The 15078-nt window shown below is 40.4% G+C and overlaps 1 protein-coding gene across 3 annotated transcripts in view; it reads right to left on the bottom strand.

The window, feature by feature from the left end:
- PLXNB2 (plexin B2) overlaps positions 1–15078 on the bottom strand; it is a 250639-nt gene that overhangs the window by 112688 nt on the left and 122873 nt on the right. For all 3 annotated transcript variants that reach the window (XM_064702756.1, XM_064702755.1, XM_064702757.1), the window contains exon 4: positions 2011–2077. In XM_064702756.1, the coding sequence (XP_064558826.1) occupies positions 2011–2012 (2 nt within the window). In that variant the 5' untranslated portion in view covers positions 2013–2077. The remainder of the gene's footprint in view (positions 1–2010; positions 2078–15078) is intronic.

Here is a 15078-nt window from a genome sequence, read left to right as displayed (position 1 = left end):
ACTGATGTTTAGAAGAATAAATCTCTAATATTAATGTCAGATACCTGTAAGAGCCAGATCAAAAATAAGGTTTACATTTAGAAGCTCAGACTACATTTGCACACAATCAAAATATCAGAAAAATAACATACACTAGAGTTGATATTTATTTTTACATGAAGAACAAAATGCTAGCATCCATCTCTGCAGGATGTGTTTAGTCCTCTGCCAGTTTCAGGACCAGCTAATAATCACATTGCCGATATTATACTCCTCAGCTTCCAGAAATACAGCTCTACTTCATGTCTTTTAGTTGTTTCCACATACATACATGAAATGACATTTTAACTGGGCAGATATCTTTTATAGCTCAACTGACATTCAAATTGTGCTCTCCTGCTAAATAGGCCCTTAAAAACTACAAAGAGGAAACCAACAACATTCTGCTTATTTTTCAAAAAATGGTAACTAAAGATAACCCTTCCCGAATTTCCCAGAAGTAACAGCTGAAGATGGAGTGGTGAGAAAAATGTGAAAGCAACTGGCAAAAAACTTCTGCATGTACAAACTTGTCACAGACACATGGGATAGTTCAGGAAGTGTCACTGGCCTGAACAGGGTCATTTGAAATGTATTTTTAGGATCTTGGGGCAACTAAAGTTGTCTCAGTAAGTTACTCCAAACTGCATTGTTTTGCTCAATACACACTGAAAGGTTTTAAAGGACTTTCTTTTATATTGTATAAACCTACATACATTTCAAACTGGGCCAGATATGAGTAATGGAAAGAATCAAGGCACTGCCTGATCTGTAAATCTTCAATTTAGGTACAATGTTGTCAAATCTGACGATCTTAATTTCAAGCAATCTTATATCAGTAGACAACTCTACATAAACCAGACAGCATTTTACAATGCTATATGCAGCTCCTGCTGCTTTCAGTACTACTGGTCAGCCAGTAATTATTGAAGACAAGTTAGTAAAACCTGAAAGGCTAGAATTACAACTGTCCCAGCTTGTTAGACGTTTAAGACATAATCACTGTCCTCTTTAACATCTAAGTCATTAATTCTGTACTTTATTCAGCATTTGGAAAGGCTTAGTTGCCTGCTTCCAAGCTCATCAGTCAGGCTCTGGGAAAAGGAAGGTGAGATCGTGGGAAAAATGGAATATGAAAAAACCACTGGAACGGATCTGTGGTGGCTGCAAGTTCATGACTATTGCTGCCCTGCACGTCAGAGCCACTCAGAGTCTCCTGGGGAAAGACTTGCAGAGACACAGCTTTGCCTCATACACAAATACATACATACAAATACACATGTGCAGGCACACTGTTAGGGGGTTCACATTATTATGAAATACAGCTAAGGAAGGCAATTACTTTAAGAAAAATAATGGCGTATTCCCCAGCAAAGTACCAGTTTCAAGAGGTTCTAGAAAATGAACCAAAGCTCTTATTGTTAGAGAACTATTGTCTCCAGGTTTGAAAAAGAGACCTCAAGTGAGCAATGATGCACTTAGCCTGGAACTTGCAGCTGCTGTATTTCACTCTAAATTGAATTGCCAATCCACGGTGCAATCTTTTTCTACTATAATCTCACATCTTCAGGGCAAGTATACCAAAAATTACTATATATGGGGTGCATTATTCCAAGTTAGACTGAATTCCTCTGGAAATGGAAAATATGTCTGCGTTACTGAATTTAAGAATCCCTGTGGGTATTATATGGGAGTAGTGTTTTTTTTATCTTTTTAAGGACTCTTAGTGACAACTTAATGTCATTTTTCCTGCAAATAGTTCTTAAGCATGCAAGTGACAAACAGCACATGGCCCCATTAAAATAATTTAGGTATATATTAGCCTATATCTATATAATAGATATTCTATACCATGCACACACATATGCACAGTGATCAGATCCTGCATTCTCACCCTAATAAAAGTGGCTGCCAATTTATCACGATTTATAGTATCACCAATGTCAATGATTTGCAAACATAAATAATTGACACATGCTCTGAAATACTTACATTCACTTTTCCACTAAGTCTTCTTCACTATAATCAAGTTATTTTCCAGGACAGTTTAATCTTCTTACTAAATAAAAGAAGGCAACAATTAAAAATAGATTCATATGCATTAAGCTATATTCAATCACATTAAATTTATGAACTTTAAAATATGATTTAAGATCATCTATAGTGTAATATAAACTTGTAATTTGTTTATATGCAGTCAGTTTTATTACATTTTAAACACAACTTTATCACACTATAACTTTCCATCCTGAAGCTAAATGGGGCAATGTTCCCTATTTCAATAGCTGCTAGGACGGTAAATCAGATGGACAGTTGCTCACAGATGTGCAACTAATTACTGAAGAACTGAGAGCTAAACTGATCTATTACCCAAAAGAATGCCTAGGATTACAGATGGGTTATTGTATGACTTGGTACTCCTCTAGCCAGAGCTTGAACATGCTCTGGCCAGTGGCACTACTCGGCACCTCCCCTGACCAAACATTTAAGAATGGAAGAGAAGCAATGTCTGTCTCTTTAGGGAAGGATAAAATACCATCAAATATTTTTTAACATCACTGTATATGCCAAAAAGTGGTAACAAGGTTTCATGTGGATTGTTCAACATAAATGTGAAGATGACAACTGTCCTCAAATAAATATCCCAAGCAATAGACATAGTGAGTGCTGTATGCTTCTGTTCCTTACACAGAGTTATTTTTCAGTTGCTTTCAGCAAAGCAAGAAAAGCATAATCAAACAGTTTGCAGCACAACCCAACACTTGTACTAAAAGACCACCTCATGGCAGTTCCCAGGTAAGAGAGCCTGAACACCTGGCAAAATCCACCACCTTTTCTCCAAAGCCATCTCATCTCAACTGAACATGACTTTTAGACTCACATAACACTGGCTTCCAGGGAAGTAAGACACAAACATCAGCAGGACTTTTGTGTTCCCTTCATGTTTCTTGAGGCTGTCCAGTCCTAAACCAAATTTATTTTGCTAATGTTGCATGGAATTTAATTTTCTGCGTTCATACCCTATAAGCAGTTGCTTCGGGAAGATGTTCTTTAAGACTATGTACACTCACCTCTTTGCAGAGAAAAGCTGTATGAGGGAACAAACCTTACTGGGTACAGGATGAGCATGTATGCTCAGCAAAACTGTGAGATTGGAGAAGAGCTGGGTGAGATATTTAGAGCACAGCTGCATGATACAGCCTAAGTGGAGAGTCTAGGATTGGGCTGAGGAAGGTCATAGGAGGGAAGTGTAAAGTAAACCAGCCAAGCCAAGAGACAGACAAAAAAATGAGACTGTAGGACCAAGGTAAAGGGCAGATTTCTTTCTATGTTTTACCAACAACAGGAAAAACGGATCTGGTGCAACTTAAACATGGAAAGGAAAAGAAAATTCAGATGTTAAAAGGAAGGACAAATGTGAACCATTATCATCCTGTTGACAGCCAAGAAGGAAGGAGGTGGAGGTAGTCAGCAAGGAAACAAGACTTGATCCTGCTGAGAAGTTTGCTTTATATATCCGTGTTTTCTCTTTCCTTACGAGCATTTTTGCAAGCACTGCTGAACACTAATTTAGGCACGTCTTGCACAGTTGGTTCCTCATCCAGCCTTGCAGATGCCAGAACTGAGGTGCATGGAAATTACTATTTGGCTGAGCCTGGAAAAGCAATCAAATGCTATCAACCCTAACTGTTATGGCCAGCCAGCTATACCCCCAATAATAAAGGTATTATTAAAGGTATATCCTTTGCTAAAAATATCAGAAATGTATTTATTGAGAAAACTGGTTCAGTCATAACCCAGGACCTGGCACAGAGTCATCTAACTACTTATGTGGCAGTTCTCACATGGATACACCAGGCATTTCAGTCTGTAGTTCAACTGTGCCAGAGAATGATGCTACCAAATTGTATTCAATTTTCTGTGTTATAAAATTGGAAGCCTTTTTCATAAGAGGCTTGGGACACAAGCCAGAAATCTCGTTCACTGTCTCCCTATGTATTCAGACTGAGTCATCAGATTTTCCAGGTTTCTCCACTCAAATGGCACACTGCTTTGGATGGACACAGGTGGTACCATCTGCCACAAGGCTTCTTTGGTTTGTTTGGTTTTGTTTCTTCCTTCTACCTCCTGCTCGTAGCAGAGCAGCTCTTTTTCAGTATCTTACACTGGATCTGGTTTTTCATGGTATGGATTTGGTCAGTCAAAATGGACTGCTTGAACTAAAGGAGCTTCAATACGTATTGTTAGCACAGGTCCTCTAACAGCTGGAGGCACTTGCAAAGTGACCTGAAGCAAAAACTACTTCAGCAATATAGAGAAATTGTTCTTTAAAGATGACAGAAACCATGAACACGACAGAGCAAGTGGGTAAGGGATGGTCACATAATCTAACTTCAGTCTAACAAGGCTAATCTTCTGTTTCTTCTCTCTCCATTAGCTTGACGGAAAGAGTCCTGCCATGGATTGCCTTGTGGATTAGGAATTAATCTTCCCTGAACTGCTTTTTGGGGAGGACTCCCTCTCCCCCTCCATAACCCACAGAAGACAGCAATAGGTTAGACTACTTTTAGCTGTTATCCTGGCTCAATATGAACTAGCTTAATTGCTCCCACCTTTTACATGACAAAATTTCTGCCTTTCAAATCAAAATACACCTTAGACCACCCTGTATGGTCAATGACCCAGCAGAAACAGGACAACCATGAACAACCTCCCCATCCTGCACTCTCCCTCATGAGACAACTGCACCTCTGTGGTCAGGGCCAAGGTCTCAAATGCCATTATTTCAAATAGATGAGAAACTCAGGCTTATTGGTTGTATCCAAGTGCAAAATTTTGCAAGCAGGTAACACGCTGCTCTGGCACTGCAACTGCCAGGGAGATAATGGCTTCTGAAAACAGCAAGGAACAAAGTGTGGCACTTGTTCTGCAGTGCCTACAGCTGATGCTGCTGTAAGTACGGGTAAGAACATATTGAGTTCTTTTTTTTAGTTTTTAATGTTTGCTTCTAGAGCTAAAAACAGATCATAAACCACTTTTCTTTGAGGAGAGATCTTGTTTGTTTGTCAAAAAGGGCAAGCACTGGGTCAGGGATGGAAAGCTGTGCTATCCGGTTCCCAGCCACAAACTTAATTCCCCTGAGCCTTCAGCTATATGGAACATATGGAGCAGATACTTTTCATACAGACTTTTACATGCCCATGGAACTTTCATCCAGCTGTTGAGCTAACAAGCACAGTGCCCTTGATAGGATGGAGCACATAGGATAAAACTACATACTGCTTTTTGAGCTTGATTTTGAGAATGGATCTTCACATTTCAGTGAAGACATTACAACACTGAGACCACGTCCACATGGAAACAGAAGAATTTAATATTAAAAACTTTAAGGTGATATCAGATGCTAACCTAATACTCTAAACATTGCAGTGTATTTAGATCTCTAATTAACTCAGAATCACACAATATCTGGCCAATGCATTATCTTCCCTCACCTCTAGGCCATCTCTATTCTACCCTCTCCACCTCCTTGACCACAGACACCAGATTTCACTTCTAGCACATGAGCTCTTGAGTTTTAATACTGACTTTCTTTCTCCTCTGCTTGGCTCATTGCTATTCTCTTGGCCGGCTCTAGACAGCACTTTATAAGAATGTAAGGACACTGACTTTTTTCCTGAAGCCTCCCCCTTTCTTCTGAGAGCAAATGGAGCCAAGACCAGCTGGCATGACACACTCCCTCCATGCAAGGGATCTATTTGTGCAACCTGCTGCTCTCCCAGCAATGCAAGATGATCCCCATGCCATGAGCATCACCCAGCACAGGACACAGGAGACAGACCAGCATTACACAGCAGAACAATGTTTACTCTTAGTTTTCCAGGAATTCAACATAATCCTGCATAGCCAAGTTTTTAAGTTACCCAGTGTCCTGGTTTCATCCAGGACAGAGTTAATTTTTTGTTTTGCAGTAGCTGTGAGGGGACAGAGCTTGGAGCTGTGTGGGTATGTCTAGGTTGTTATTCTATACCATCCACATAATCACTGGTGGGGGCAGGGAGGGGCATGGAAATAAAGGACTCTTATTCTAGGAAGAAAAGTGTGGCTTTGGGTCATACAAAAGAGTGGCAGGTTGGCCATTTTTAATTTTCTCAGGATGCACCACCTGCACCACCTCAGGCTGGCTGGTGAGCATTTATTTCCATGTAAATCACCCTCTTTTTGTATACTTGTGCTATTAATATTGCTGCTCTAACTGTTCATTTTCATATCTCATTGCTGTTTCCAGTAAATTATTTCTTATCTCAACCTGTAATTTCCCCCTTTTTATGTCTCCAATTCTCAACTCTACCCCTGGTGTGGGAAGGGGAAAGAAAGCAGGGTGAGCAAGTGAGTGGTTGGTTTGGGAAGTCTTGGGGATATGGGGGGTCACTTATATGAGGAATGCTGTTCCATTTACAAACCATGACATCCAGAATTAAAAATTAACCAAAGATCACAAGTTCAGTTTTCCTTTCACTTTCCTACTCCTTTGAAGTCCGAAAACACTATTTCTGTTTCCCTCTGTTCCCCATTCTCATGTAGTCCTCTTTTTCTTTAATCCCTTGGCCTCTGTGGGACAGGGAAGAGAAGAGGCAAAGAAACATATGGGAAAATGAAGCAGACTGCCATCTGTGTTTGTGCTGACCCTAAAAACCAATATAAACACAGACCAGTTAGACTAGCTCACATTCACCAGCAGTTTTCAAAGTACTGAAGAAGCCCAATCATTTCAAAATACCTGTAAGCATTTCACTGACAAGAATTATCAGGAATCCTGTGTTATTCTGGTGCTATGCAGACTTACAGGTAGATCTGTGCTTGCCATGAAATATTCTACAGCTGCTGCTTTGGTTTGAAACAACCCCAGCAACACCAACCATCCCCTCTTCACAGCACAGTTGTTAACTACTAACTGAAGAACACAAAAATTCACCAAAATTGTTCTGCAACCATTACTGTTCAATCAAGGTAAATGGTGCAACATTCAAGAACATTGCTCCCGAGCCTCACACCTCAAAAAAGAAAATCAGAATCTGTTATATTACATTCTCCCTTTCATCTTTGTGTCACTGAAGGCATTCCACAGGCAGTTTTACCTCTGACAGCACGATTTTCAATCAGTCTGCTCTTGCCTGGATTTGAAATAGGACACTACATGAAATTGGATCCTGGTAGCCTCAAACATGCCCAGGCTTGCAGAGCAGGTAAGACAAAAAGAAAAAGAAGGTTTTTTTTTTAAACACAGGGTGCTAGTAAAACTGATTTTAAAGTGCCACTTCATTTCTCTCAGCTGGAAGTAATATATTACCTCTATAAAGTCTTTTATACTAAGTTCTTGGAATTCTTTATTTACACAATGCCATTGGTGCTCATCTCACCTTAGAAATACACATTTTAATAGTCAACCAAAGTGATACAAACCACTGAAGTAAATAAGACTACCTTAAAATTGGCTTCACTACCTTTTCCCATATATCTGCCAAGCTAGGGCCGAGTCCTGCAGTCTCTTTCATCATGTACTCAGTTCTCACACCAGAATTTGAAGGTTTACTCCTTGAATTACAGAATGCAGCTTGCCTTATTGGAGAAAGAAGCAGGCATGACAGTGTGACTGTGAAAAAGGAGAGGAAAAAATGCAAAGTGTAGGAAGGTAAAGAGAAGCAAAGATTGTTAAATGGAGAATGAGGCATGGATAAGAGAGAATAAGAGATATAAGGAGACAGCAGCAAATAGTGGTATGGAAAACAAGAGAAAAGATGTAACAGAATAAAAAGTTTGTCCTGTGCACTGTAGGGGTTTATTTTTAATTTTATTTAAAAAGTAAAAATCACCCAAAGTTCACTCCTTTGTCATCCTGAACTGAGATGTCCATTCCTCTGAAGTGGGGTATGAAAGGATGTAAGGACTACTGGTATGATGAGCCAGGCAAGCCTCACCTGAGACCAGCTGGATGGATCACTGAAGTTTCCAGTGTCTTTTTTAGTGACTGATTTCTCCCATGATAGCCCACTGCACTGCAAATTTCATTCTTTTGTTTGTTTCTAAAAGTGGAAAAAAGAACCACTACAAAGCCTGGTTGGAAGTTTGAGTGAAATTTCATCTTCCCCACTGAGAAATGTATAAAAATCACAACCTTCTCATTAATACAACAGTGGCCTGGCTGTGCCTTTTGCCGAACAGATCAGAAAGCATCACAGCAATCCAAAGTTATAACAGCAGGAATGTCTCATTTGTCCATCAAATCCAAGGAACAAGGTGAATCTCAGCCTAATTGCAAGCAATATAAGAACACTTTCCTCCTTTAAATCAGGCAGAAGGGCTCTTCTCATCTTCAGCATCTCTCAGAGAATCAGCCTGATTCCCTCCACACTCTGCCTTGCTTTCTCTGTGACCTATCTTGCTAATCTGGAATCCTTCAGAGCTGGGAACGGGACCCCCTGCCTTGTTTCCCATCATCTGGGCTGATTTATGTCAGCAAGCCAGGCCAGCTGGCTGCCTGCACACCCAGAGAGCCCATACACCCTGACACTGCTCACTAAAGAGAAAAGCAACAAAAAAAAATCCCATACACCCCTCTCTCCAGCCCAAAAATCTAGTGTGGCTTTGCCTGCCAGGTTAAACCTTGGTCTCTCCTTGTGAGCATCATCTACCTGCGGCTGCTGGCCAGGACACTGCCCTGGCTGGGGCTGCTCCTCTGGGGCTGAGCCCTCTTCTGCAAATTCTTCAATGCTATTTCAAGGCTGGGAAAGGGTACTGTTACTAGTTTACTAAGAAAGATACATATGTCGACACTTTTTTTAAAAAGAAACCATCCGGAACAGCGATAGGAGCTGGCTCGGGCGGATGCCGTCCTATCTGGCAGAGCAAGTCACAGCAGGTTCTGCAATCGCCAGCTCTGCAAACACTGATTTCCCCCCGCCCCTCCACGGGACCTTAACTTGCCCTGTGCTCCTGAGCAGAGGATGAACACATCTGAAAATACTGATAGGGAATGGCTGGGGAAAACCAGCTTTTTAAATTTTCTTACTTGTTTTTTTTTTTTTTTCTTTTTTTTTTTTTTTTAATAATTTGTTTTTGCTTTTTTAGTTTCTTTTCTTAGGTGTGGTTTTTGTTGGTGTCCCCCTCCCCGCAATAAAACTTCTGTTTTTCTCGCTTACATGGGGCATGAGCTACAGGAATAAGAGCTTGTTCAGTTCAAGCACTTTTTTTTTTTTTTTTCCGCCAGCAGCGCAAACCGCGTTTGGATGCACACGAAGGGAAAGGCAATATTTATAAAGGAAGTTCCCACACTTCCTCTTCAAACAAATCACTTCTGGCTGGTTTTGCAATTACAGACCTACCGTGAAAAGAGGGTGGAGGAATAAAAAAACATTGGGTATACTATTTCCTTTTAAAGTCACTTGCTCCTGAAAATCAAGCTTCCAGAGAGGAAGGAGTTAAGCACTCAGGACAAACTGTCAAGTTTTCAGTAACTAATTTACTCTTCCTGTAGGCCTGGAGGAAATCCACAGCTGCCACAAATATTCCTTGCTCATTTCAATACTACTCGTTGTGAAATGGATTTTAATGGCCAAGCAAAGCCATGCAAACCGCAGATGTAATTAAAGCCACTGAAAGCGGCTCCACCGAAGGCTAGGCAGCGCCCCGTGCCCCACCTGGGGGCAGATGCCGTGGCACAGGCTGGCAGGGTGGCAGTGAGACCAGGACACCTCATCCCTGGCCCAGCACACGGTGCTGCTGCTGACAGGGTGGATCCTGCTCTCTGGAAGGGCAGCAGGGCTCACAGCAAAGGTGCAGCAGGCGATGGACAGGGAGCCAGGGGCTCGCTGCAGCTGGGACTGGCTGTGCCCGTGCTGCCAGGGATCAGTGCCTCTGCAGGGCACTGCTGCATCCAGCTGGAAGCATTTGCTCTCACCCAGTTTTTCATCCCATGCCCTGCTCCCTGGGTTACAAAGCTCTGCCACCCCAAACCCATTTGTTTGCAGTGCTAAAAACCTCTTCATCCGTGGCCAAACTGTATTTGACAAGCTAATTTCTCTCCACACAGAGTGGCTTAAAGTCTGCAACACTAGCATAGGAAGTAAAGATTTTTCTGACAATTCACAATAAATCAGCTTCCTATTTGAATTGACATACCTTAATTTCCTCTGCAGTGAGTCTAACTACTAGTTTACCCAAAAGGTTGGTAGTCCCCTGGTATTGAAATCTGTATAAGATCCATACCCAGCAAAGGAAAAAACAAAAGTTTTCCCGAAACTCTTATCCAAAGCGTGGGAGGATGGAAAATAAGATCAGCATACCTTGCTGAAAATAGTTCTTGAGATAAAAGATATGATTGCTCTGGCACTAACCTCCTTCCCTCCCCTCCTCAGTCACAGTGAGGTGCAAATGCCTTAGGAAACTCCTTGCCCCCACTACACACTTTTCTCATGTTTAATCTTAGGTTAGAACACAATTGGCTTTGGGCTTGAGTAACCTTTCATGAAAAAAAATTCCACACCCTTCAGTTACTAATTTCATTTGATAACAGCTGTAGAAAACTTCCTCCATATTTGTGAAGTTAAATCACTGCCAAATTCTGTTTTCTGGTGCCAGCTGCTCAGAATAAAGCTAAAAAGCTTTCCAAAACAATTATATTTAAATTATTAATTAACACCACTTGGAATATTATGACTAAAATCAATTAGTTTATGCAAAGGTATCTACAATCCTGAAACAAAGTAACAGTGAAAGAGATGCTTTAGCTGGTGAATAATTAATACAGCCTTTCATTTGTTTCACCTCATATGCCAAGTAAGACAAAAGGAAAGTCATCAATGCAAGTGGATCACAAAGGTAACAACATGATCATTATACATTTATAGCCTCTAAACTGTTTAAGTGAAAAGTTTGCAGGACCAAAAATGCTTCTGCAATATCAGATGCAGAACAAACTAAAATACAGTTTTGACCATCTGGATGAAACAACAAAGATAAGAAAAGCAGAGCTGCCTCCTCAGCTTGCTTGCTGTAGGTAAGCAGGAAGATCTCTCATCAGCTGTAAGAAGTTAGGTCCTCTGAAACCTCTGTCTTCAGGCTCACAAGATCCATCAAAGGGGCTTCCCACTTCTGGAAGCAAAACACCATTGTTTGGCCAATTACCTCCACATTTTTTACCATGAAGGCATGTGACTTTATACCCACATACATACTGCTTCCTCTCAGACACCAAAAGAAGCATTTTTCTAGTCTGACATGCTCCAGGTTTCTTGGCAAAGCAAAACTCTTTCAAAAAGTGGGTTTTGGTAAACAGTGTGCAGATTTCCTGGGGATTACCAGAACTACATACCTCTTGTTAAAATATGCTTCCGTGACACGAGGTGATGTCAACGGAAGAACAGCATAAATCATTATTTGCTGCAAAACGAAAAGCTTAGCATGTGTTAATTTACAGCATTCCTTAACTTGATTATGTGGCTAGGAATCAGCAAGCAGTTGCCATTATGCCAGTGGTCTGACACTACCCCACTTTCATCCTATTTAACCATTAAATTTTTACACCATTAAAAAAAAAAAAAGTTTGATTTGTACATGTTTGTTTTTATTTTCAAAATTACTCAGAGTATCTCTTCAGAGAAATGTTAGAGATTAAAAAAGTACCTCAGCAGGAGAACATTCGTGTCCATTTAAATGTTGAATTACAGCAGAGCACTAAGAAATGACGTAGGTGTTTGATCAAAGAGTTTCCTGTGTGCCCTGTTAACAGCTCCTCTGTGTGAGGCAACAATAGGGATATTTTCCCACTGTGCAAACATTAGCTTTGCAACATTTCTGCCTCCAAACTGGAGGCTCACCTGCTTCCCTCAATACACACCATACCTTCTCCTTCCTTGTTACATTACTCCTGCTGCCCTTTTTCTGTGCTTTTCCCCAGAGCCTCCTTTATATCCCATCAGCTGAAAACAGAGCCAGCAACATTAGACTTGAAGTTCCTACCTCCTGACATAAGCAGACTCAAAAATCTAGACAAAACAAGCTGTCCCCTTTCTGCATTATCTGTGCACTGATTTCAGAATCTAAAACCCTTTTGCTCACGAATGAGAAATGATGTGGCTTCCTTCATGATAAACTTTCTCCAAACAAAGCTTACCCAACTGTGACACAAAGCCTGCCTTGCCTTGTCTGGGACTGTCTTGTACATGGAAAAAAATTCCATGAGGCTCATCTTCACCTGCCTCTTAGGGCACTGGAAATGAAAGATTTTCCATTCTATGAGTGCCCTGCTTTCCTTGCAGCACCCCTCCTTACTGGGTCAAAACTTTTACACTCCTCCTAATTCCATGCCTGCAACCAATATGCACTGCCACCAACCCGTTAGCACATACTTTTCATATCTTTCAAACAGATGGTAGTTTGGGGGTGAATTACACTTGGTTTCACAGCTAGCCCAATCCCAGGCACCGTGTCATCACCACAGACAAGAGCCCACAGATCTGCTTCATTTGGCTATAAAGGTTTGCTCCATCATTGCATTGATAAAGTGCTTAATGGAAAAGACTGTGGTTTAAATATTCCCCAGACCAGGAAGTTTTTAAGAAGCAGCACTATCTCACTCCACTTAAAGGGAAAAATGGTCTTCTGGCTGAGAGATGTCCTCTATTCTGCTGTGTTTGGGTCCCTGTGGCTACAGAGCTGCATGGAGGATGTGTGAACTGAAAGTGATGTTAGAAAGGCAATGCCGTGGTCTTTTTGGCATGAAAACTATTTTGTATCCTGTGCTGAAAGAACTCTTGACATATTATGGTCTGAAACATACCTGTGTTATGCCTGTGGTCATAAACTGGCCAATTTTGATTTCTGGGTCTCAGAAATAGCCAAAGAACTAGAAACAAATTGTTTTGACTCTACTTACAGGGTGTTATAGTGAAATGAAATCCTGGGTGAATGTGATGATTTTCCCCTCTCTGTAAAGAAGTTGCAGTTGTTCTCATTATTTCCTCTATAGAAACACTGTGCTAAGGAACGACTTGCACTGTAGGACCCCAAGCACCCCATGGCAAAGCTGTCTCTAATCGGCACGCCTATCTGCCCATCTCACCCAACAAAAGAAAGCATTAATCCACATCCTCAAGAATTCAATAGTCATTTAAGCAGAAGGTCAGGTACCTAATGGGCTGTCAAGTTCAGGCTGTCTATCCCTCTGTCTTCCTAAGCCTTGACTGAAGGTCCTCAAGAGCTGGGTACTTTATTTTTCTGCCAGAGCACTATGAAGGCTAGAGCACAAGCGACTGCTTTGCAAATTAAGTTGGGATGACATATTCTGGCTTCATTGAAAGAGAGAAGGGGGAAAAAAGCAGCCAGGTACAGAGCAAGGCTGATAAGTATACTAAGGATGCTGTTTGTCCTGTATTACTGGCACACTTCAATAGAATGTGAATATTCAGTAGCCTGCAATGTGCTTTTTGACCCAAAACTTATTATGACTGCTGCACTTTTGGAGTACCTCATAGCAAGGATAACTGTGTGTAAACACTGTGTGGCATCGAGTGCTATTAAATATTATATAGAATATATATATTTTACTGTTTTTATATATAATACACACTAATCTTTTAGCACCACTAAAGGTAGAGAGCATGATTGTACACATTTCCCAGGTCTTTTTCAGTGCCTTGAGTTATGGAGTGAGCTTGAAGCTACAGTCTGGAATGCAGAAACATTGCTACAGCTCCCAGTAATTTCCAGGAGTACACAAAGTGGAGGGAGCCCCTTCCAGATTCGCTGGGCCACAGCCCACTGCACATACTTGCTTTTGAACAGCCTCATAAAACCAAAACATTTTTTTCCAAACAGATCACAGGTCACGTAAGCTTCCCAAGGGATATATTGGTTACAGATGTTTTCATGTAATAAAATATTCCACTCAACTGCAGTATTTCTAACTGATAATGCTAAAACTAAATTACCCTTGTCTAATGGTTATGTCCCCAATGTACTCCTTACCACGGTAAACACTGGCTCATTTGTTACCATTTAGCCACATAAAAGAATTTTTTTTTAATATGAGCACGCCACAAAGATAATGTATTTCAAGTTTGCAAGAACTACTTGAACTTTTCAATAATATATACTTAAAATTCACTATTTTTGCATATTTCCAGAATAAATTATACCTCTACGTTTCGGCATTATCATATAAATTTGCATTTAAAAGTTATCTTTTTCTTTAAACATGAGTAAGTCTAATAATTTTCCAATATTTATTCTTTAACTTGGAATATTTAAGAAAAATCACTCAATTGTCTGAATGGTATAATACTAATAATGAAACATTCAATTTGATGTCCTCCTGGCAGAGTTGTTAGCAAAGGTCATTGCGATGGTATATCTAAAATGATCAAGCAGTTCAAAATAAAAAATTAAAAAAGGAAAAAGCAAGAAGGAGATAATTGTCTCTATTCAAAATACACTTACAATATAGCACTAACAAGGATGGCTATGAAGAAGGAAGAAAAAAAAATTTGAAAAGGAAACTTAAGTAGTCTTTGACCATAATGAGGAGCCTCCCTCAAACAAGAGAAGCTCATGCAGTTGGACGGGACCACATCTCTATGAAAACTACCACCTCATCATTTTTATGTAAAAGATTAAATTCATTAGGCTTGAGATAGCTATTCATCATTGCTCTCCTTTTTGGATCATCAAGATACTTATGCCTGGATTTCCAATACAAACATTAAGAGCAAAGGAACAAAGTGACTCTTGATGTCCTATAACTGTTCTGTGTTGCCACTTCACAGACAAAGACAACCTAGTCTAATTACATTTCAGTAAGACTGGAAACAGCAGGTGCAGAGTACCCTCCATGGAGGGAAGCATAAGCCACTTAGCACTACTGGTGTTATATCAAAAGTAGAACCTGTCTATTTTTAAGAAAATGTGTGAGCTAGTAAAAATTGGAAGTAGCCTGTCTACATTTGATTAAAGAAAAGGAATTCTTCAAACTTCACAATGGCACAATCCAGTTATTCACTGCTT

Source organism: Zonotrichia leucophrys, chromosome 1A (genome assembly GCF_028769735.1).
Source record: "Zonotrichia leucophrys gambelii isolate GWCS_2022_RI chromosome 1A, RI_Zleu_2.0, whole genome shotgun sequence".
NCBI lineage: Eukaryota > Metazoa > Chordata > Aves > Passeriformes > Passerellidae > Zonotrichia > Zonotrichia leucophrys.
Note: the sequence above shows the minus strand (reverse complement) of the source record. Positions and strands in the feature narration are given on the sequence as shown.